Here is a 25,248-nt window from a genome sequence, read left to right as displayed (position 1 = left end):
ATCTTTTGTTGTGTTTGTTCCACTCTTCCATTGGAGTGCCCTGGTTTTTGGTATTGTTTTGTTCATTGTATGTTTGTCCCTTTAGAAATATCATAATGATGCTTTTGCTTTGATCGTGAAGTATAACTTGAGGACTTTTTTGTAGCATGTTTTTCCTGTAAAGTACCTGTTTTGACTGCATTGTTATAGTATATAGTATATATAGTTGTGTTTCTATGCAACAGGTGGAAAAAGTGTATTGTAATAATAATCAAATATGATCTGGTATAAATGTATGGCATACATATGATAATTAACTACATACTGATACATACTCTGATTTGCATTAAACCCATTAATTCCCTTTAACTGGCCCAAGGCTAAGACACAAGATTGAATTTGTAATCTTTTCCATCATGTTTTGAGCAAATCACCTGAGCCATAAATGGCATGTGACTCAATCTGGAACTGCAGGAAAATAAAGTCATGACAATTCTTAAATATCTACTGGCACACAGTGTCAAATGCCTCACTAGTGGTTATCCTGAGCTGATGGGAAAATAAAATATTGAAATCAAAAGACCATTTCACACTTTTAAGATCTTTTAAAATATAATCTTGGTAAATAGGCTTTGCAGGAACAATTGTATGACATGCCAGTTTACAGAAGGGCAGTTGCTATAAGTAAAGACACAGCTCCCCTTTTAATTATGCATTTGAATTAACACCGTCTGATCATTTTTATAGGACACCAAGTAAGTTGATACATAAACAAACATTTTTCATCAAAGGCTGGACAAAAACTAACCTTGAGCCTTTGGCTTTAATATTCAAATGGCATTAAGTTATTTTACTCTCATTGCAAATGTTGATGCATCTTCAAAAATCAGTTTAAAAGTCATATTTAAACATTTAAATCAATCAAACCCATTACTAATGTAAGCAACCATGAAACTGATGCCTACAGTACATTTGATGGATGACTATAATTAAGTTTGGATGAAAAGTAGTTTTTCACACTGTTTTTGTTTTCAAGTCCATAACCAATACACTGACAGTTTATTCAAAAGATTCCTTAAATGTGTTAACAAAAAGAGACTTTTGTAGTTAAATTTACCATTCGTGGATTGAAGCCAGTGCTGCCATTTTTGGAGGATGTGCTTTGATGTGGTCTTAAACCTCTCACTATATCATGTTCAGTGTAAGTTTGTTTGGGCTGGAATTCCCAGCAACAGTATGCAAACAGCTTGAGAAATAACAAGATGAGGGATTGAAAAAAAAGACTTTGGACATTGCCGTTGATAGGGAGAAACTTGACAGTTTTGGCAGCCTATCTTTATCCTTTAACTCCTCCTGACAGCCTCAAAGGTGAGGAGGTATTGCGGCTTTCTAACACTGAAAGCATGTGTTGACTGACGACATAGTAATACTATTTCTGGCATTTTTACGTGCTTGAAACAGCATTTTAAAGAGGTCATGATGCTTTTTTAAAGAAAATGTGTTGTGTATTTGATGTAATAGATTATGTTGACATGCTTTAATGTTCAAAAAACACATTCTTTTTCAAATACTGTACATTATTGTAGGTCCACTATGCCCTGCCTCTCTCAAACGCTTCGTTTTCTACAAAGTCCCTCCTCCCGACAAGCGCAGTCTGCTCTGATTGGCCAACTGACCCAGTGCATTGTGATTGGTCAAACACTGCAAGCACTGTTTGGAAATTGAATGCCCCTTTCTATAGTCGCATGCTTCATCTTTCAAAATAAATGTTAAGACAGTTAATAATATCCTTAGTTTTACCATCAGTTCAAGCCCGAAAGGGAAACAGAGTCGCGTGACAGATACAGTGATGAAGCTTGTATGTGTTTGCAGTACACAAGCCAAATGCATCTACTTGCAGAAGGCCAAATATTGTGTTTTTACTTTAGCCTAAATAAACACAGCATCTCTCTGACGTGGCTGCTTTAACACTAACTGCGTTTACTAAAACCACGCCTTCTTTCTTTGCGTAAACATTTGGGCGACATTACGCAAATATTTCCACATAGTGAAGTAGACATGTGGGGGCGTGTTTGAACGAGCTGTTTTAGGGGGTTGTGGCAGGGTCTTAACTTTGATAAAGAATATCTCTTTGTATTTGAAACTTGAGTCTTTGCAAATTCTTCATGCACCAAGAGCTTGTAACACTCCAAAGAGAAAGGAAAAATTGAAATCGCATCATATGACCCCTTTAAAGTTTGCTCATTGGCTTCAATTGATTTATTGGTGGCATAAATATATTTACACAATTGACAATTGATGTAACTTTCAATACATCAATCAGAGTGTCATCTCCCATTCCATTTAAGAGTGAAATGCGCTCGTGCCAGGGCAGATCACTATTTGCATTTTTTGGCAGAAAAGCTGAACGCTTCTCAAGCAAAGAAACCGATCTGCTCATTCACAAAGTTAATCATCTACGGGACAAGCAGGAATCCATCAAAGCTTCCCGAGGTGAAGAAGACGTGGGATGAAGTAGCAGTGACTGTGTCCTCATCAATTAGCATCATTATTCTAGCCTACACAATAATATTCTTTTAAACTGTATTCCTTTTGTTTTTAATATTTGGAATGTTTATATGATGCGCATCCCTGTGTGTAATAAGCAAAGTCAACATGCACTGTGGACCCGCCCAGAGGCACATTTTCTACCAACCTGCTCTTTAAATAAATAAATAAATATATTGCGCCATTGACTTTAGACCAGGTTTGAGTTGGTCAATGGCACAGTCTATTTTCAGCTCCTTAAAATAGCAATGCACCTGAACACACGTTGCAAACCCACGTTGAATTGCACTGGGTGTGTGATAGGGCCCTGAAAGTGCACCCTGTATAAAGTTTTTGTCTCAAAAGAAAGTGTAGACTGAATCATTGAAATGTCTCCTTTTTAAAATGAATGTCAACATGAAACATTAGCATACTGCCCGCCCACTTGTTGCTCTTTTCACATTGGTCTAAATGAAAATGCTAATTTGTTCTTTGCCACTAGGTGCTGCTTTTGGATCACTAAAAATTAACGCTTTACACAAAGCAGCACTGCGCTCGCAAACACTACTTTATCAGGCATCACAAGCATGGGGTTTGGAAAAAGTAATCTTTGAGCGAATTGTCTGAAAGTCGTTGAGCAAGTAAGGAAAAAACAATTTCATATTAAAGGAAAATGAAAGTGTTTTTGACCTTGTATGCATGTCACCCTGTTGGTCAGGACTCCCCAAACCAAAATATGAAGCTTTCATAACCCATAATAGGGGCACTTTAAATTTTTGAAATGCAGCTTGTTTCCAACTGTCTTTAAGAGCGTGCACAGTTTTCTGTTTATTTGTTTTTAATTTAGCTGGAGAGTAATTGACACTACACACCTTGCACCTTCTGTTTTGCCTTTTTATTCAAAAATAATTTGGGCAGAACAGAGGTTCAAAAGTGCCAGTGTCAGTTTCAAAGTGAGCACCGCATGATCAATATGTGAGATATGTTAATTCGGTAAAGTTCAGTCCTGTCCTTGATGTTTGCTAGAGTTACATGCAGGCAGCTGGGACGCTGATGGTGGACAGTGGAAGTGGGATCCTGTGCCAACCCCCTGCAAATGTGCCGCAAATCTTCTTCAGCATTGTCCATACAGACTTGCTTTCGTCTTGACAGCTCAGAATGAAGAGAAGCCAGAAAGCTGCTTTCAACCTGGCACTGTGGAGAATTGATGCCAGCTTGCCCCTGTCATTTCAAAGGAATGTTTTATAAATGTGTTTTAGAGTTACACAGCTTTACTTTTAGTTCCCCTGCTAAATTAGTGTGCAAACACCAGAGCTTTGGACTAGAAATGGGACATCTTTATCGCTCCCAGCATGCCACAGTGGAGGCTTTCTTGTCACTAAAAGCTTTTTCTGTAAGGAATAACAATGAATGTTTCTTTGAATGGGCTGTGCTGTGGGCAATAGGATTGTCCTCCTACAGCTCATGCCATGACGATCCCACATAGTTTGAGATCAGAAGTCTATCCATGCCGATAGAAAGCTGGAAGTTCTTCAGCTTTCATATTCTGTGACAATTAATGAAGTGTGAATATGATATAAAGCAGACGCTGAATGGGGAATTAGCAGACATGAGGGGAATTAGCAGCATGCTAAGGCTGGCAAAGAGTGAAGTAATTACTAGATACACCGAAGCAAGAAGTAGAACATGCATTTAGCTGGAATACTGTAATGCGGTCCAAATTTTAAGTGAAGGACAGGAATTGGTGTAGGCACTTTTTTCAAGCCGTGTGTGCTCTCCCACCCCACAACATGGACTGTAAGGCAGGTTTCTCTTTATTTTATTACAGGTTGCTGCAATTACCACTGAGCTGACCACTCGCACACCATCAAACCTTCTGTTGTTGCAAGCCTGTGTAGAGCTGTGCAAACATTTGGAGTTTGAACAAAGATGTGCATCTTGAAACACATACAATACACTCAGTTTGTTCTTGACATTGTGAAGTAATCATGTGAATGAGGCTGTATTTGGGGTCAGGGCCCTTTAATGTGGAAAGTGTGGAAGATTTGTTAGTTCCAAACATTCTTTCATTTCCTTAAATGTTTTAACTTGACAGACATGCGGTCTTTATTTTGTGTTGGAAGAAGCAATTAAACCACATTTGATCTTCTGTTGTTTCTTTCATAGTATTCTACTTCAGTATTTGCACAGCTCTATTTCTTAAAAATCATAAAAGCAAAGAATGTATAATGCCAAAGTACATTTTACAATGTGTGAATTATTCATGACAGTTCCAAAGTTTTGTTGTTGGCTTAAATAGGGGTGTAAAGTACTGGAGAAATTAAACTCCAATAGAAAACTTATTATTTTGGGGAAATCTGTACTAGACTTATACATTTGAAACATAATTTTTTTAAGAAAAAAAAACTTTCCTTACAATTTAGTTTAGTCAAAAATTTAAATTTGACCGTTTCAAAATGTCATCTTTCCTCAAACACCGTCTCTCTCTCACACACACACAAATCTTTTACATTTTAATTTCATTTAAATGTTATGGTTCGTTTAATTTTGACAGCACCAAAACCTTAATGCAAGTATGATTTATCTCTTTTTTACAGAAGTTTCCACAGCATACCAGAATTAATATGATTTAATTATTTCTTTATTATTGATTCAGGGAAGAGAGATTGTTTTGTTATTTATGTTTCTATTGTATATTTAATACCACAAATTGCCCAGGTAGTACACCTGTCAGGACTTCCTTGCCTTTTTCCCTTTCATAATGTGAATTCAGATGGTTTTCATAAAAGCCCTGAGGGTCGACACCGTCTCAGTCAGAGTCTTCACTTTTCTTTCAGCTCTGCTCTGGTAATCCTTGAAAGAGAAATGGAAACACTTAATGCAGGGTCAGTCCTCAGCTCCAGGGAAGAAAGCCTCTCTAAATCTGCCTGAGTCTCCACAGCAGAACTGATTCAGGAGTGGGATTGTTAGGGATTGTGCCAAAGTAGGAATGACTGTATTGTAGGTGATCAGGCTGACTCAGAACTTGGAGCCTCTGGAGCAAATCGGAGAATGAGCTCAACAGTACTTTGTACCTTCTGGAAACAGTCCATATGCGGTGATATATGCATTTTTACAACATTTTAGAATAGCTATAAGTGACCAATTAAATATATTTAAATAATAGGTATATTGTTTTTAGAGGTTAAATCAAAAATGGGTAACAATTTTATTTTTAGATGTCCTTGTTATACATTATATTTACTTACTACAGTATTATAATAATTAATTATGCATAATTGCATGCAAGTAACTTAAGACAAACCCTAGTCCTAAACCTAACCATATAGTTAGTATATGTAGCTAATTAATACTACTTAATGTATAATTTGTAAATCATGTAAATGTATGTAAAGTAGGGGTGTAACGGTGTGTTTCGGTACAGGGCTTTCGGTACAGTGCACGTGTTTCCAAACTAACATATTAAGTGGCTGAAGTCTCCGCGTTCAGCGCAAATCCCGCGCTGCAGCTGATTCTAAGGCCGGTGACCAGGTGATAAAGGACACCGTCAACAGTATTGACGGCAAAATAGACTATGGTTGACAGGTGCAATATGCCACGGTGTCACCGGCCTAAGGTTTTCAAAAGGCATCACGCGAGTGTGAACATCACTACAACTAGGAAAAAAGCGATTGTAAAGCAAACGCAGCTCCCGTCTGCATTTAAACAGACCTTTGCTCTTAATTCCGATCGGTCCAACACAATAACAAAATCTGAGCAGGTCTAAAAACTGAAACTGTTGATGCTGCACTTTACATTTTGGAAAAGTTTTATATATATATATATGTATGTATGTATGTATGTATGTATGTGTATATATATATATATATATATATATATATATATATATATATATATATATATATATATATATATATATTTTTTTTTTTTTTTTTTTTTTTTTTTATATGAGCAGGCCTACAAGATGGGATTAGTAATGCTGCACTGTAATATAGTTAATTATTTATATTTTTTATTTTATTTGGTGGAGAAATTTGCAGCAGTATTTTATTTCTTATTCTTTTTTTATTTTATATATATTTTATTAAAAAGTATTTTAACAAAGTGTAAACCAATTGTTAAAAAAAAAGTTTATAGTAATAAACAACCTGCAGTTTAATGTTTGCATTTCTTTCTCTTACTGTACCGAAAATGAACCGAACCGTGACTTTAAAACCGAGGTATGTACCGAACCATGATTTTTGCGTACCGTTCACCCCTAATATAAAGTTTTTGGGTACACTTTATATCAAGGTGTACATGTTGCAGTTGCACAGCGTAGGGTTAGTTACATGTAATTATACTTCATCGGTTCCAATTTTGACCTACTCCATTATATAAACTTTAGATTTTATATATGGGAAAGGATCTTCACAACTAATTTTACAGTACTTCAATTTACAGGATTACAATAACATATTCAAAATAAACCCTTGTATGTGTATTAAGAATTTGTATAGATTACATTTTAAATTTCATGTTGACTTTAGGTGTTCTTGCCTATATGCTACAACCATCATACAACCATCTCTGACAACCAGAACATCAGTAATTCAAATGTTCAGAAGATGTTGGTGGACTCAGGTTTAGGTCAGGTCACATGACCTAATGAGTTTTTACATTCGTTTTTCATATTGTGAAACATCCACAAGCATGGTTCTTCTTTTCCCAAATATGCTGTGGCCAAAAGATACGTTGGTGTGATCAAACATAAATATGCTCGGCAGGCAGTTAATCTGTCAGCTTCTTAGTGTTATTCATTCTCGGGTTAGTCTGTAGTCAGTAATGCAGTAACATCTCTGCTGTGACCACGGCCCATAAATTTTCACAGTTTAGAGCTGGCTGTTAATATAGAGCTGTGTAGCAGTAGAGTTGGTAATGGTTTCCATAAGCCAGTGCTGGAATGTACTAAATCAAAGCCAAGGTAACAGCCAACAGCAAGATCCCTATATTGTCTCTCCTGTTGAGTTTTCACTCGTGAAGATTGTCTCCAAACCATCTCTAGTTTCACAGTTGACTTCACCATAGACGTCTGACATGACAGGATAATGTTGTGTTCAGAAACACTGTTTTGCTTCTAGAAAAACATTGAGGCAATTGTTCAACTTCATCGATGTAACCATTTGACAACACTGGAGGTCATAATCAGAACACTCAAGTGCAATAAATCTCAGAGACCAGAGGGTTTTTGCTGCCCCTGACGGATGTGGCACAGCCAAGTTGGATGTTTCATGCTTAGCGAGAGACCAGTGGCCTTGCCAAAATCTACAGAAACTCCTAAGCCTTGCCAGTTTACGGATTACGGAAAACGGCATGTTCTCTACTGCCGTCTCCACTGCAGACATGAAAGCAAACAAACTGAAGAGTTATGCAAACATCTCAGTCATATTGAGCTTGTTCGAAATTATGAACACACCTAGATGGTCGACGTGTGAAATGTGGCACGCTGTGGTGTCACTTTGCCTTAATGAAAGGCAAACAGGAGTTTGTATGGTTTAGAAACCTGACAACCCTCAACCTTCAAAGATTTGTTGACTTTCCATGAATCAAGCTCGGTTTTTCCTCAGACACTTTTATAGTCAGTTTGAAGTCTTGAAGTATGTGTGCATGTTTTATGAGCTCACAAAGTGCTATATATGTTATGGAAGTTCTGGATCTTTTTTTTTTTTTTTTTTTTTTTGACATGCAAGCTACATTTACAACATTACAAACCTAGGTGTAATTCTGAAACCGCAGTTAAGTTGGCAATGAAAATCAATGCTTGCTGGTTACAATGAGCGTGAGCTGGACATGAACAAAAGAGCTATGTGTAGAGTGACCATACTTGAGGGGCTCAGTGAAAGGTAAGAGCCAGAGTAATTAAGCTGTTAGCCCAGCAATGAGCTTTTTTCCTTTGCCTGAACTGGAATCTCTCCTGCAAGAGTGTTAAACTGTGTACATTCTCAGATCAAACCACCCTGCCGACAGCTTCAAAGAGCTGACAGGCCAGAAAATGCCAGTCATGTGGTGAACGGATGAGCTGGGGCTGTAACTAGAGCAGAAAGACCACAGATTTCCAACCATAGATTTCATTTAGATATTTGCCTTTAATGTTGAATGTATCTTCTCAGATTAAAAGGTTCAGTATTTCACAATAAATGCAGAATTGTGACTTAAGTTTATTGGTCGTCCGATATGGGATTTTTAAAGGCTTATGCCGATATTGAGAAATCAGACTGGTCGATATGAGACCAATATAATACATGTAATTACAGTAAACATGCAAAAAAAAAAAAAACATACCGAAAATTGGTGAAACTAAATTAACCTTTATTATGCATAAACATTTATTAAAACCTAAATTAAAAACATGTTAACGATTGAGGTAGCATTTAGTGCTACTAATTTAAAATTGCAACAGCTCCTTACTGTCTTTGGAAAGAAGTCCCTTTGGGCTTTACTTTTTATCAACCAAAGTTGATAATGCCTTGAAAGAAATTATCCCACACTGAATTATTTTTTGTTTGTTTGTTTGTTTGTTTGTTTAATATATAAAAATACATGAAATCAGTCCTGGAGCAATCTAGAAAAGTAATGGGTTGAAATTCATGAGTTTCTATTTCAAATCTGAAGAAGATACGATGGCAAATGAGATTCCGCAACCATTTTTCTGATTCTAGTCCCCCCACCCCCCAAATATAAAAAATATTTACAAACTGTATTTAAGGGTTCTACAAACTATTTCAGTCATTAAACATACCACTGCATAGTTTTTCAATTATAAAACAATAGACAGAATCTTAGACATTATGTAAGTGATTTATTTGAGGATTAGAAAAAATACAATAAGAATAATTTGAGTAATATTATTTTAAATATTTCACTATGTATGCCAGTAACAGTACATCATGAGATTGCAAGAAATGCAGCATTTACAATGAATTCTGGTCATATAGTCAATTATCACGTGCTGATGTGCTGATGGTCAGTTATACAGTTATAAAGTCAGTAATCACACTCTATTCATATAGATGGCGTTCACATTGATAGCTGTGATTACACAGTAATAGAGTGCTGATTTGAGCTTAAACAGATGGTAATCATGCAGATACAACCACATTCAACATAAAACACACTCATACATACAAACCCGATTCCAAAAAAAAGTAATACTGTACAAATTGTGAGTAAAAAAGTAATGGAATAATTTAAAAATCTCATAAACTTTTATTTTATTCACAATAGAATATAGATAACATATCAGATGTTGAAAGTGAGACATTTTGAAATGTCATGCCAAATAATGGCTCATTTTGGATTTCATGAGACCTACAAATCCCAAAAAAGTTGGGACAGGTAGCAATAAGAGGCCGGAAAAGTTAAATGTACATATAAGGAACATCTGGAGGACCAATTTGCAACTTATTAGGTCAATTGGCAACATGATTGGGTATAAAAAGAGCCTCTCAGATTGGCAGTGTCTCAGAAGTCAAGATGGGCAGATGATCACCAATTCCCCAAATGCTGCGGCGAAAAATAGTGGAGCAATATCAGAAAGGAGTTTCTCAAAGAAAATCATTAAATCATTAAATTTCAAGAGTTATCATCATCTACAGTGCATAATGTCATCCAAAGATTCAGAGAATCTGGAACAATCTCTGTGCGTAAGGGTCAAGGCCAGAAAACCATAATGAATGCCCGTGATCTTTGGGCACTTAGATGGCACTGTATCACATACAGGAATGCTACTGTAATGGAAATCACAACATGGGCTCAGGAATACTTTCAGAAAACAGTGTCGGTGAACACAATCCAATCCCAATGCATCTTTTTTATTATCAACATGTATATTAAAATCACCAACAATTAAAACTTTATCTGCAGCCAGCACTAACTCGGATGTAAAATCAGAAAACTCTTTAATAAAGTCTGTATGGTGCCCTGGTGGCCTGAATAAAGTACCTAGTACAAACATCACAGGGGATTTATCATTAACATTTGTTTCTCTGGATAATGTTAACCATAGAACAATAGAAGCAGTCAGGTCAACAAGAGAACAACAACAGTATACAAGTGCCATAACAAGTCTCAGTTAGTCTAGTATAGACAAGGCGTCGTTCACTTGCAGAGCGCAAACTTCTGGAGGGCACATAAGATTTAACCAGTGAGTTTAGGTAAGTTGGTGCCGTGCCAGTGGTCGTCTTGTAGGCAAGCATCAGTACCTTGAATTTGATGCGAGCGGCTACTGGTAGCCAGTGTAACCTGATGAGGAGAGGAGTAACGTGAGCTTTTTTTGGCTCATTGAAGACAAACCTCGCTGCTAAATTCTGGATCATTTGCAGAGGCTTGACAGTACTTGCAGGAAGGCCCGCCAGGAGAGCATTACAATAGTCCAGTCTGGATAGAACAAGAGCTTGGACAAGAAGTTGGGTTGCTTGCTCTGACAGGAAGGGTCTAATCTTCCTAATGTTGTATAAGGCAAACCTGCAGGACCGGGTCGTTGTAGCAATGTGGTCTGTGAAGCTTAACTGATGATCCATCACAAACTCCTAGGTTTCTGGCTGTCCTCGAAGGAGTTATGGTTGTCCTCGAAGGAGTTCCTTGTCCTTGACGAGCCCAGCTGTATAGAGAAGTTGTGATGAAGCAATGGGTTAGCTGGAATCACCAGGAGTTCTGTCTTCGTAAGGTTAAGCTGAAAGTGATGGTCATTCATCCAGCTAGAAATGTCACTCAGGCTGAAATGCGAGCAGCTACCGTCGGGTCATCTGGCTGGAATGAGAAGTAGAGTTGGGTGTCATCAGCTTAGCAGTGATAAGAAAAGCCATGCTTCTGAATGACAGATCCTATAGATGTCATGTAGATGGAGAAGAGAAGTGGTCCAAGTACTGAGCCTTGAGGAACCCCAGTAGCAAGGTGGTGTGACCTTGAAACATCACCCCTCCAAGACACACTGAAGAATCTGTCAGAGAGGTAGGACTTAACCCACAGGAGTGCAGTTCCAGAGATGCCCATCTTCCTGAGGGTGGACAGGAGAATCTGGTGATTAACAGTGTCAAAAGCAGCAGACAAGTCCAGTAAGATGAGTACCGAGGATTTTGAAGCTACTCTTGTTAGTCGCAGGGCTTCAGTAACCAAGAGCAGAGCAGTCTCAGTTGAGTGGCCACTTTTGAAGCCAGATTGGTTGCTGTCCAGGAGGTTGTTCTGTACAAGGAACATAGAAAGCTGGTTGTACACATCTCGCTCAAGTGTCTTTGCAATGAATGGAAGAAGGGATACCGGTCTGTAGTTTTCAAGAAGCGCTGGATTTAGAGATGATTTCTTGAGCAGTGGGCTTACCCGAGCCTGCTTGAATGCTGAGGGAAATGTTCCAGAGTGAATAGAGGAGTTGACAATGTGAGTAAGCGAAGGTATAAACTGAAGAAGAGATCGCTTGAGGAGAGTCGGAGGAGGTGGAGGCGGCGGATTAAGAAGAGAAGAGAAAGTCTTGAAGAGTGTCCGAGTGTCACAGCAGCTGTTAATTTTGTTGTGGTAGTAGGATGTTTTAGCCGTGAAGACATTTGCAGAGAAGGAAGAGAGGAGAGATTGATACACACTGTAATGAGGAAGTGGTCAGAGGTGTGCAGTGGAGCAACTGAAGAGGTGTCCAACAACAGCGCGTGTAGATGAGGTCCAGTTGGTTGCCTGATTTGTGAGTCGCTGTAGTAGACACTAGCTTGAGATCAAATGGGGTGAGCTGAGTTTGGAAGTCAGCAGCCGGGGCTTTAGCTAGGTGGATGTTGAAGTCACCAAGCAGTACCAGAGGAGTACCATCTTCAGGAAAGTTTGATAGCAGCACATCCAACTCCTCCAAGAAGTTTCCCAGTTGACCTGGGGGACGATAAATGACCACAAAGTGTATTTTAACAGGGTGGGTTACAGTAATGGCATGTGATTCAAATTAACCAGTACCTGTAGGTGATGGCTGAAGATCAAATTTCCATTCTTTGGATATAAGGAGACCCGTACCTCCACCCCTCCCAGTGTTACGAGGAGTGTGGGAACAAGTGAAATTAGTGGAGAGGGCTACAGGGGTGGCAGTCTCTGTCAGTGCCATGAGGTTGAGACCGGAATGAGTAGCAATAGAAGAAATTAAGTCTGCTTTGTTAACTGCAGACTGGCAGTTCCAGAGAACAACTGGAATAGAGAGCATAGTAGTAGAGGTCAGAGGGACATGGCGTAGGTTTGTCAGTCAGGCCTTCCTGCGACGTACATAGCGTGCTCTCCGAGTGTTAGTAGTGATAGTAGAGATCTGAAAGCACATAGTGACTACAAGTGTAAGAGATATTTGAGAACAAGCTATACAAAAATTAAAGAAAGAGAAAAGCAATACTCAAGTGCCCTGTCGGTGTCCTTGCTCGGTGGAGTCGCGCAGGTAGAGTCGATTGTCTTTACACTCATCCGTCTTCACACGAGGAGGATTCACACGAGGGCTGCCACTACCGCTGCCGCGGTGAAACCTGCCGCTTTTGTATTTGCCTGATTACCTGTGATTGAAGTCAGCTGGCCACGCCTCATTGTTTAGCAGATTGAAACTGGGCAGTCCCGCGCCACTTTCAGCACGTATTTACCAGGGTAAGACACACACAATTTAAACCAAAAACTTTCCGAGCAATCACGATGACACAGTAGTCTATTTAATATAAATTGAAGCAAAACCCCCTTTACCTTTTGGACGCGGCTCATGTTTATAACAGTAATCTTGGGGGGTAGACTCCATTTAAAATAATGTAATCATCAGGTTTTAACCAGGTTTATGTCAAACAAGAGCACATCTAGATTAAATGATTAAAACTAAATTAGTTGGCCTACAACTATAATGTACAGGGTCCTGCAAGAAAAAGACCGGCAAATCCATGGCCACAGCACATAAGATATATAAGATATAATAATATATAAGAACACAAAGTCTTTCATTAAGACAAACACTTAATATGGCATAATGTATTAAGATACATTAAGTTCCATTAAAAGACCAAATTCGATAAATAGATATCATTTAATATAAGCAGCAGATGGCTATGAACACAATGCACAAACTTTGTCCTCCTAAAATGCTCCCAAAACGCTTTGTCCTCCCAAAATGCCTCAGCAAAACACTTAATGTGGCCTAATAACAGACTAAGATGATAAAGACAATTCAGTAGGCCTAGCCTATATGTCTTGTTGTTGACTCAACGTATATACAGACCAGCAAATATGAACGCGAATTATGAAATGCATTATGTGATTTTAGTTTATTTTTTTCTTGTCTACTGTTATAAAATGTTGGGAAATTCAAACAAGAAGTAATTAAAAAATTCAGCAAAATAAAAAATAAAGACTGCAAGTGATGCCACTAGCGGAAGTGCAAGTGTCTGAAAGTGCAAGTCTGAGAATGGAAGTCTGAGAGTGCAAGTGCAAGTCTGCAGACAGACCCCCTTGGAATTTGATGTAAAGAACAAGAAAGCATGCATCCATCCTGCCTTGTCTCAATGGTTCAGGCTGCTGGTGGTGGTGTAATGGTGCGGGGGATATTTTCTTGGCACTCTTTGGGCACTTTAGTACTTATTGAGCATCGTTTAAACACCACAGCTTACAGTATTGTTGCTGACCTTTTCCATTTCTATCTATTATTTCTATCCCTATGATTTCTCCACAATCACCAGATCTCAATCCATAGTGCAGCTTTGGGATGTGGTGGAACGGAAGATTCGCATCATGGATGTGCAGCCGAAAAATCTGCAGCCACTGTGTGATGCTATCTTGTCAATGTGTACCAAAATCTAAGAGGAATGTTTCCAAAACCGTGTATATAAATGCATACAGTATTGTGTGTATATATATATATATATATATATATATATATATATATATATATATATATATATATATATATATATATATATACAACCTAAACAATTAAAATGTAACACTTAAATGAGCAAGGTATAGTGCAGCCTTTATAATCAATGAACAAATTAATATTCATAAATTAATTTTAAAAATCTGTGTAATTTCATGTATTTAATGTACAATACATATATAGTTAGTTTACATAGTAACAGGTTGTTTTAATTATAGTATGGGATAGCAGTTTCTGTTTCGTTTTGCTTGTCTGTTTCATTGTAAAAATAAATAAATAATACAAGCCTGAAGGCATGTATTTACATAATTGGTTATCAGCATATAGTAGCATTATTTAAAATATGAAATATGAAAAGGTATATCACACGCAATATTATGCTAGTCTAATACAGTGGATATTCCTGACTTAACATATTAAGGAATTAAAACATACTGTAATATTACTTAAAATAGTTCTCGTGTCGATCCAGCTTTCATTCTGGAGGGCACCAGCTTTTGAGTCAGTCACAGGATATCTTATTGTTTGTGAGGTAAACATGGTAAACACGGTTTCATTTTTGTTTTATATCACATCTGTGTCTCACACCGGAGATGCCGCTGTGCTGTGGATCTGATGTCCCACGGTACATTTGAATAAGACTTTGCCTCATGCCGGAGTGTTATTGTATGTAACACAATGTAGTGTCACATTAGAATTGGAATGACCATAGGTCATTTTACCATCTGTCAGATGCTGGCTTCACATCTGAGTGGCTTGTCTTAAAGAGGAAGCACAATTGCACAATATGGTATTTTATCATAATCCATTTTGAAAAACATCGGCCACACAGAAAGACAACTTGGCTCATGGCAATTTATTGGTCGACCACTACTTAAAATCTTACTGAATGGCATCAAATGTACGAATGAATTATACATTTAGAATGCTTTTGGTTTCACAAAAATTTGTTCATTAAGCCCTACTCTTGCATTTCAAATGCGGCAAATAATAATTTTAGATGTATAATTATCTTTATTTGTACATTTTCTGAGAGGAATACCTTTTCTTCACTCATTTCTCACGCTGACTGTCATCCGAAGCCCAAAACATCCGATCCCGCTTAATATACATATATACGCAGAATGACAGTATTTAAGCTTACACGAAAACATAATCTGTTTTTTCTTGAGTAAACATTTTGGGAACTGTTGGGGAAAAACATCTGATGTTAAACTGTTGCTGTTGCTGTGTAACATTATATTAGATCCGTGCATTACAGTGGGTCTTAAAATATAGGCCGCCTCTAACAATAAAAGAATCACTCGCTGCTCTGGATTGAATTGCTTTTGTAGTTTTAAAAAACTAAAATGAAAAATGAAAAGAAAAAAAAAAACTTTTTTTCTTATATAGAAATTATTATTAAGAAAAGAAGTGGAGGAAAATATGCAACATTGCGGGTGACTATTTTCTCAAAATAGTTTTTTCTGACTTTTATCGACTTCAAACGGTTGTAGCTCAGTCAATTTCCTGAATGTGATAGAATGTTTGAGAAATTGCTCATTGTAATGTGATTTTGCCAGTACAGATCACCAATGTTCATTTAAAATATTTTCTATTAGTTTATGTCTGTACAGCATTGTGAATTTGAACATTTGTAAACTGTGTTAGACAATATTGGAGTAACTTTTAGGCCCAAAATATACTCTGCATGTTGCTGTGTCTTGAAATGTCAACAGTTTGAAAATAATCTATTTGGCTTGTATCATCGAGCTATAAAGTTCTGTTACCACCCCTTGTAATGCACAGTATATCAAGCAAGACCGCATGCTTGCAATGCGATGGCCACGTCTGCATAAGCATATTTGACTGAACTATGTTTCTGGTCTAATTCTGGCACTCTCAAGCCCTGAAATGCAATATTGGTATTTGAAGGCTCTCATCTATAGTATAATTTTTGCTCCCTAGTCAGTAATAGTAATAGTAATTTTTGGTTTAGGTGGTGATTTTCACAGAAGAATTACAGTAATGCTATTGAACAGAAATATGTCTGGCAATCTCAGAGCATGTGGATATTTTGATATGTAAATACTCTTCTCCTTCTTTTTTTATTTCTCTTAGATGACTCCAGTACTACGAGGGAAGGTGCCAGACCAGCTGGTGAAACAACGTACTCCACTGACCCGACAGGAAAACTGGGTAAGGTGCTACAGACTCCGATCCTCTTTGATCTCCTATATTCCTGGTATTTATAATTGCTGCCCAGAAAGTCACTGAACATAAGCAGTGCAGCTTTACATAGTAAATGTAACATCATAGTGCTGCTTATTTGTTTTAGTATGGCAATGACATTAGATGTAGTTTAACAGCACTGTCATTTTGTTTTATTACTGTAACAATGACATTTATTTTAGCATAGCAGCACTGTTGTTTTGTTGTAGTATATTAGTGGTGAATCTTGTTGTAGTATAGTAGTGATGACATTTATTGAGGCATAGCAGGGCTGTTTTGTAGTGTAGCAGTGACGTTTATTGTAGCATAGAAGCGCTGCTGTTTTGTTGTAGCATAGTAGTGATGAAGTTTATTGTAGCATAAAAGTGCCAGTGTTTTGCTGAAGTATAGTAGTAGTAAAATTTGTTGTAGCCTAATGGTGCCGCAGTCGTCATAGTATAGAAGCGAGACATTTATCGCAATATAACGATGCTATTTTGTTGTAGTACAGTAGTGGTGATATATTTTGTTGTAGCAAAGTGGTGCTGCCGTTTTGTTGTAGTATAGCAGTGATGGCATCTGTTGTAGCCTAGCAGTGCTGTCGTTTTGTTGTTGTACACTAGTTGTGACATTTGTTGTAGCATATCAGCACTGCCATTTTACTTTAGTATAGTAACGTTTTGTTTTTTTTGTTTTTTAGCATAGCAGCACTGGCGGTGATGTGGTAGTCCACATTTGCTGTGTGGGCCTTTTGAAAAATGTGGCCAATTGAATGGAAACTGAGACTGTCGTATAGCATGCAGTTTGTCACCCCTGTATTTCCCCATCAAACCACCAAGCCAGCAAAAGTGTCTGAATCTTCCAATATATTGACAGGGAGCCCTGTAGTCTGGGATTGGATGGTCCCCACAACATTTCATGTGGCTCACTAAACCCAGGAGTCACAAACTCCTACCTTTGGAGCCCAGTGTTTGCTTTGGTAATTGCATTTGACAAGACAAAGAGCAGGCTATTTATGTGAAGAGTGAGGGGGGGAAGTGTTCCATTCCCCTCCGACAGCTGATTTGATATTGGAGCACTCAGCGGTGTTCAAAGAGGGCCTGACCTGCTTGTTTTTGTACTGTGTAGCATAGCAGTTGTGATGGGAGATGCTTAGTTCATTGTTGTATTTGCTTTTGGGGTGTCTGTTCAGAGTCTGCTGTGAGTGGTAACAGTCAGCAGGGAACTATAGAATGCTGATATAGAGGAGCTGATGTTTTCTTTGTCTGATTTCATTCATGGTATGGTGCTTTACTCAGTACATTTGCCCACACAAGATCTTCATGTCCTCTCCTTTATGCTTTATTTTCCTTGTAATGTTAGTGCTGTTATGTAAATTCTGATGATGAATCAGCCTTCAATCTTCCCCTCTTTATTTATTTTTAGCTCATAAAAGCAGTAATCGTGATTTTATTATTCAGATAAAAAAAATGTAATTGAAATTGGACAAATGTCGTAAATATTATTTCACCCCAAAATCAAAAATGCAATGTTTCCTTTTGTCTTTCTTTGTAGTGCGGCCCCGCTTCACACAGCCGGCCAAGATGAGAAAGCGTGTGATTGCCCGGCCAGTGGGAAGCTCAGTAAGGCTCAAATGCACCGCAAGCGGCAACCCCAGACCTGACATCGTCTGGTTGAAAAACAGCAGGCCTCTGACGCCCGAGGAGGTGGGCGAGGGCCGAAAGAAGAAGTGGACTCTCAGCCTGAAGAATCTTACACCTGAACACAGTGGCAAGTACACATGTCATGTATCCAACCGCGCCGGGGAGATCAACGCCACCTATAAAGTGGAAGTCATCCGTGAGTCATCCACCTCACCTCTTTGATGTTTTCCTGAAATGCGATGGAGCTTTTGATGACTCATATAGTGTAGACTGAAAGAATGAACATGCAGCAAAAGTTTAACAGCAGTCTAAAATTTTATCTTGTTGCTGGATGCTTCCAAGGGGGATTAACAGCTGTCTGGCATGCTGTCAGAATTTAGGAAGAATTAAATCAATCATTCCAAACAAATAACATTAGCATTCTTTATTAGCAACACTGACACTCTTTAGCCCAAGTCTCAGTCAGTTAATGACTTATTATTTATGCATGATAGAAAAAAAACAAACAGATATTTTAATTAGATATTATTCTTGACATTTTTGTCATTTTTTAAGGTTTACTAAAGATTATATTTAACAGTGTTATTGAATTATCACATACATATATTGCTATGTATACAGTTTAATTAGGAGCCAATTTATTTCATCTAATTTATTTTGCTTCCCAAAATAATTTAATGCATTTGCTAAATTTACAACAACATCCTTACAGGGAGAAGTATGTTAATCTTATGTGACATTTATTACTCAAAATAGCCTAAAACTATTTTAGGACAGAAAATAGAAAAAAAAATAACCCATTAAATACCCATAATTGTGTAAAACACTGATTGGTAAATAAAATTGTCCTTATTTCATTACAGAGCGCACAAATTCCAAGCCCATCTTGACAGGCACTCATCCGGTAAACACTACAGTAGACTACGGTGGCACCACATCTTTACAGTGTAAAGTACGCAGTGATGTCAAGCCAGTTATTCAGTGGCTAAAGAGGGTCGAACCAGGCAGTGAGAGCAAGTACAACTCCACCATTGAGGTCGGAGACCATCGCTTCGTTGTGTTGCCCACGGGTGATGTGTGGTCACGACCAGACGGCTCCTATTTGAACAAGCTACTTATCACTCGAGCCAAGGAGGAGGACGCTGGCATGTACATCTGCCTGGGAGCCAATACCATGGGCTACAGCTTCCGCAGTGCCTTCCTTACTGTTCTGCCTGGTCAGTATTATTATCTGAGACATATTTTAGTAGCATTTTAATTTTTATTTGATGTCTACTAATAATAGGCTATTTAGTCAATGTTTCTTGCTCCAAAACAAACAACATTTTTCATGCTGTTTTTGCTATTGTAGCTACAATAGCAAAAAAGAATCAACAAATACTATGTACTATTATTTTGAACAGTGGTGTAAATATTTACAGTATATAAATGAAAGACAGATATATGTTAGGGGTAGGGGGAAAAAACTGATTAATTAGTAGCGATAATTACTAGCTAATGGAATAGCATCATTATCATACTGGCGATGCCGGCATTGATATTATGTTAAAAGATAATAAATATTATTTGTATTATTATTATTATTATTTATTTGTATTATAGTAGTATTAGCATTAATTAATATGATTTAATATTATTAATACAGGGTACCCACGCTTCTTGAAAGTACTTGAATTTCAGACATATTCGGATTCGAGGCCTGGAAAGTACTTGAAAACTAACACAGGTCCTTGAAAGTGCTTGAATTAAATTTGAAATCAGGTTTGCTTATGCTGCTATTTTTTTTAATTTTCCGATATGTGCTTCTGTCAAAAACTAAACTAAAACTAAAAAGAACTAAACACGGGGGGTTATCTGTTTGATCTCTGACACGATCATGCGCAGTAGCACAGAGTTGGTTCTGTGCTTGATTTATCTAATATATATATATATATATATATATATATATATATATAGTATTAAAAAATATAATATATATATAAATATTTTATATATTTCTTTTTTTGTTTTATGTTGTAGATTTAAGTAGCAAATAAGAATAACTGAAATCAATGCATACATTTGTTGACATATGGTTAGATTCAGATGTTAAATACCATATTATGTTGGGTGTCCTTCTTGGAGATAATCACCATGTTTAGAATGAAAACCATAATATTTAAAAACATGATATTAATAATGTTTATGTGCCGCGCACTTCACATGGATGATTATATATCTATAGCGCCGGGGCATGGTCGCATTAGAGTTAGTGAAGGGAGATGTTAAAGACTGGACATCGCATTGGTTTCATATGGATTACTTTATTACTTAATATTTGTTGTCAATTAAACTTGCTTAGTTTAAAAGTAGATATATCAAGATTTCTATAGAAATATCTCTCATATCTCTTTGTGGAGTATTTGTTGAGTTTCAGTTCATTTTAATGACGCATTTCTAAATGAAGATCACGCAGACCAAGGCTGCAGCCAGCGCACTCTGTTTGTTTGTTTTTATTTTATAAATGCACAAAGTTTTCTTATTATGTATGTATACAAATAAAAATAGAGCCTTTACAGATTGTATTGATGTATTGCTCTTACCTGTATGATCAAAACTGAAAGTGCAATTTAAGTTCTTTTTGGTGATATGCCACAAAACATCCTGTGAACCCAGTCCCAAAGTCTATGGAGAAGCAGTGCTAATCAGTCTCACTGCCGGGAAAGTGCAAATTCAATGGGATTTATACACAATCCTTCAGAAATAATTCTGGTTTGCTAAAAAAAAAAAAACCTTGTTATGATAATGTTGAAAAGAGCAGAGTATAATTTTTTCAGGTTTCTTTTGATGAATAAAAAATTCAGAAGAACAGCATTTATCTGAAATAGAAAGCTTTGTTAAAGTTGTCTTTATCATCTATTTTCCAAAAAAATAGACTAAAAATAGACTCTAAACTTTTGAATGATATAGGGTATAATGTTGCGAAAGCTTTTTGTTTCACATAAATGCAGATTTTTCGGATCCTTCTATTCATCAAAGAATACTGAAAATGTACTCATCTGTTTTAAATATTGATCATCAGCAAATCAGCATATTAAGAATGATTTCTCAAGCATGTGACACTGAAGACTGGAGGAATAATGCTGAAATTCCAGCTGTGATCACAGGAATAAATTACATTTTACAATAAATTCAAATAGAAAACAGTAATTTTAAATAGTAAAAATATTTCAGGTCCTTCAAACATGACGGTTTTAATTTAATAAAACCTACACATTCAAAACATCATTATTACTCTGACATTTCTTTATGTAAATATTAAGTGTAAGTGAAATGGTAAGTACAGGAAGGACTTTCACGATGTTATGTGCTGGGAATGTGAATTTCAAAGGTGCTTGATTTAATAAAATGGTACTTTAAAAAGTCCTTGAATCTGGTGTTCATGAAGTGGGAACCCTGTAATAATAATATTACTGGTATCCAATATATTCTTGAAAAGATATTTCCATTATTTTAATTCAGCTTTAATTTGATTTAAAAAAAATATATTAGATATAACCACAATTAATTAGAGAAATCGGTCACCTTTTCAGAATAATTTTTTTAGTTGATTTATGATCCTGATGCAAACTATGTAGATGGTTTCACATACGGTAACCACAAACCTTCACATACGGATGTTTTCCACACTTCTACAGGGTAAATAAAATCTGCATACTAGATCAGCATGTAGATGTGGGTAGTTGTGTTGATGTGCAACAGTACCATGACAATTTCAGAATTTTTGCATTTGTTCCTAACCTGAATGTCCCATCTTATACTGTTCCTCGTTATAAAGAAATTCAACAATGTCAAATAATGTGGCACTGGAAAATCTGTCGGTTTTTTTGTTCTTTATCTTGTGCTTTTCTTGTCTGTGTATCCATCCAGACCTAAAGCCACCATTCTCCCCAATCCCTTCGGTTCTCCCTCCCAGCCTTCCCTGGCCCGTCATCATCGGCATCCCCGCGGGAGTGGTCTTCATTTTGGGCACCATCCTACTCTGGTTCTGCCAGTCCAGAAAGCACTGTTCCTCAGGAGCCATAATCTCAGGACAGACTTTACCCAATGGCCATCGACAGCCACCCAGAGAGCGGTCGCTCGCAGGTGCCGATAAAGACTGCATCGGCTCTGTCTCCTACGAGGAGTATTTGGCTCAGCAGCAACAACAACAGCTTCTGCTGGCTCAAGCTGCTCCCAAAGTCTTCCCAAAAATCTATTCAGACATTCACACACATACTCACTCACACGTGGACGGCAAAATTCACCAGCACCAACACATCCACTACCAATGTTAGCAGGTACTGAGGCCTTCATACTTACAGTGCTCTGGTTCCTTCTTCAAAAAACTCCTCAGTTTCTGATGCAACATTGTGTCACTAAAATAGGGCAGTGTGTTGGCCAGAATGGGCAAGGTCTTCCTCAAATGCACATTTCTGCTCAAAATCCAGAGAATGGAAAGACAGTTGAGCCATGTTGTTGCAATCTAACCAGTCCCTCACTCTGAATACCGCAAGCATAAAGACATTATGAACAGTGAGGTGGAAAAGGGCAAGGCTAACAAACAAATGACAATATTTGATTCTGTTTTGAAACAGAAACATTCACAGAAACATTGTTGACAGCAAACACTTTTGTATGTTTGTATGGGACAAAAGACACACATGTACTGTAACAGTTTATATCCTTTAAGACCGATTTAACACATGAGAGTGTATGTTCGTGTTGTTTTTGTGGGTATTGTCTACCTTTTTAAACTTTAAGAAATGGTGTAGGTCCAGTCTAGTTTTCTGTCTAACTGTATCTTTAATGGAAAAAGAGTATATCTTTGAGCTCCCACTATATCGTAACTAAAGATATGAAGAGACTGTGGCATTGTATGTTCTGTCAAGGGTTCCTTGTGTTTTCATGAACTTTGTAATTTTATTTTCAGGCCCTGCTCTGAATAACCTGAGGTACCGCAATCCCATAGTTCCTCTATGGCCTTGTTTTTTTTTTTTTTTTTTGTGAAAGGGGGGTTGTATTTTCATAAGCTTGACCACTATAATGAAGACTGTGTAAAATGCCTTTGACTGCTCATGTAATGGCTTCAATTTAATATTTACAGAAGTGAGTCAAGTTTCAAAAACAAACAATAGACTGAAACTCATTGTCCGTGCATGTGTTTACCATGATGTTCATGGTAAAAGTTCAATGCTGAAAGGACTGCGGGAATACAGGAATGCACTTAACCCAGACATCTGCTAGCTACTTCAGCATAAAAACATTCAGAAATTCATTGCCCGTTATTTTAAGAAAGTCAGCCAAAAGAAGAAGCATTGACAAACTTGATTGATTCTTAAATATTTTATTTATTTGTAAGCAATATTTTAATGGTTTGAATTGGGCATTATCTAGATGTTTTAAACCAAATATGAGTATACATAACATTGTCTTCCCTTAGCTGCAGTGTAAGCTATGTAGCATAGATCAAGTGTTAAATATTTAAATGTGCCGTTGAGAAAAAAACACAATGGTTCTAATTTGTTATCTCTGTATTGACAATCTTGTACAGTCTGACCTGTTTTTATGTTATAAAAATATGTTTGTCACATTGAAAAATTAAAATCATTTTATAATTATCATAAAATTATAAAGTTCTTGTTTACCAGGTATGAAATTGTGATGTGTAATTTTATATTAATGTGATGAAAATATCTGCTGTTTCAAATCTTTATTTGTAATAACATAAAATTTGTCCAATTTGAAGTCTTGAAGAGACCACATTTTATTAGAACCTGGTATTTTCCTATCAGCTGTATTAAAGGGGTCATTGGAAGTTCATGATTCTTCAGGGTGTTAATGAAAAGTTTAACATGTTTTATTTAAAATGTGTCAATGGTAGTGTAAAAAACACCTTTTTACCCTTTCGAAATGAGCTTTGGTTTTGAGCAATCCATTCTAGTCCATGTTGCTTTAAATGATAATGAGCTCTGCTGACCCTGCCCTTCTCTTCTCTGGGGTGAAGAGCAGTACAGTTTGCTTTAGCTGTGAAACTTGCTTACTAGCACATATTAGGGAAAGTGATTTGCAAAGATTCATAAAACCCCCTTAAACTCACTTCTGTAGATGAAGCTTGATAAAGAATGATTCGAGCGAACATAGACGCATTTACGCCGATTGGGGATCGGCACATTCTCTTCAAAACAAAAGTAACATTATCTGCGCCTTCAGCGGTTCAGATGTTGGGAGTAAATGACGACTGCTATGTTCATTATTACATCCAGCAACAAAACAAAAAACTTAAATTGCTTAATCGGAGATGTTCTTGTCTTTCCCTGCACTGGAGTTGACACAATAGCTCACAGCTCAGGGCAGGTAGAAAGTAAGACAGCCTTGTCAATCAGTTATTGTGGGAAGGGCCTGTGCAGAAATACGTCTTTCTGACAGCCTGAGGGGATTTTAAAATAGGTATTTAAATATCATTATAGGATGGATATAAAATAAATCCCCAGTGCAATCATACTCCCATTATTAACACGGTATGACTATTAGTTTGTAAAATTAGATGACATTTGGCTAATAAAGACAATGGGTTTGCAATGCAATAAGTTGTACTTGTTTTGCTGTTTTTATAGTTGCGCTGTATGCTGTGAATTTACAGTCTTACTGGGAACCTACTGTATAGTAAGTTACTCTAAACTTTACATAAAAAATGACCAGTGTTAAATTACTTTTTTTCTGTAAAGATTATTATAAAGTATAATAAAATGCATTATGTATCAGTGTACTACTGTAATTAAAAAAAAAAAAAACAGAAAATAAAAAAAAAGTTAGCCCCCCATTACAAATCATATCATGAGCATATTGTATGCATAAGATTAGAAAGGTTTTGGCGTATTCAGGAAGCTAAAATACCAGACAGCTTTGAAAGCACTGCTTCTCAACCGCTTCGTTGTCAGTTCTTCATGTATAGCGACGAGTGAGTGTCTTCGGTGAGACTTATAAACCTTG

At 37.0% G+C, this 25,248-nt stretch overlaps 1 protein-coding gene across 1 annotated transcript in view; it reads left to right on the top strand.

The window, feature by feature from the left end:
• Positions 1-24,051, top strand: part of LOC113093157 (fibroblast growth factor receptor-like 1) — a 67,091-nt gene extending 43,040 nt beyond the window's left edge. Inside the window, exons 4-7 of the mRNA XM_026259016.1 lie at positions 16,505-16,582; positions 18,149-18,433; positions 19,101-19,454; positions 22,147-24,051. Of these exons, the coding sequence (XP_026114801.1) occupies positions 16,505-16,582; positions 18,149-18,433; positions 19,101-19,454; positions 22,147-22,553 (1,124 nt within the window). The 3' untranslated portion in view covers positions 22,554-24,051. The remainder of the gene's footprint in view (positions 1-16,504; positions 16,583-18,148; positions 18,434-19,100; positions 19,455-22,146) is intronic.
• Positions 24,052-25,248: the final 1,197 nt, after the last annotated feature.

The sequence above is a fragment of the Carassius auratus genome, unplaced genomic scaffold, assembly GCF_003368295.1.
Source record: "Carassius auratus strain Wakin unplaced genomic scaffold, ASM336829v1 scaf_tig00214902, whole genome shotgun sequence".
In the NCBI taxonomy this organism is placed as follows: Eukaryota; Metazoa; Chordata; class Actinopteri; order Cypriniformes; family Cyprinidae; genus Carassius; species Carassius auratus.
This window is presented reverse-complemented; position numbering and strand designations above follow the sequence as displayed.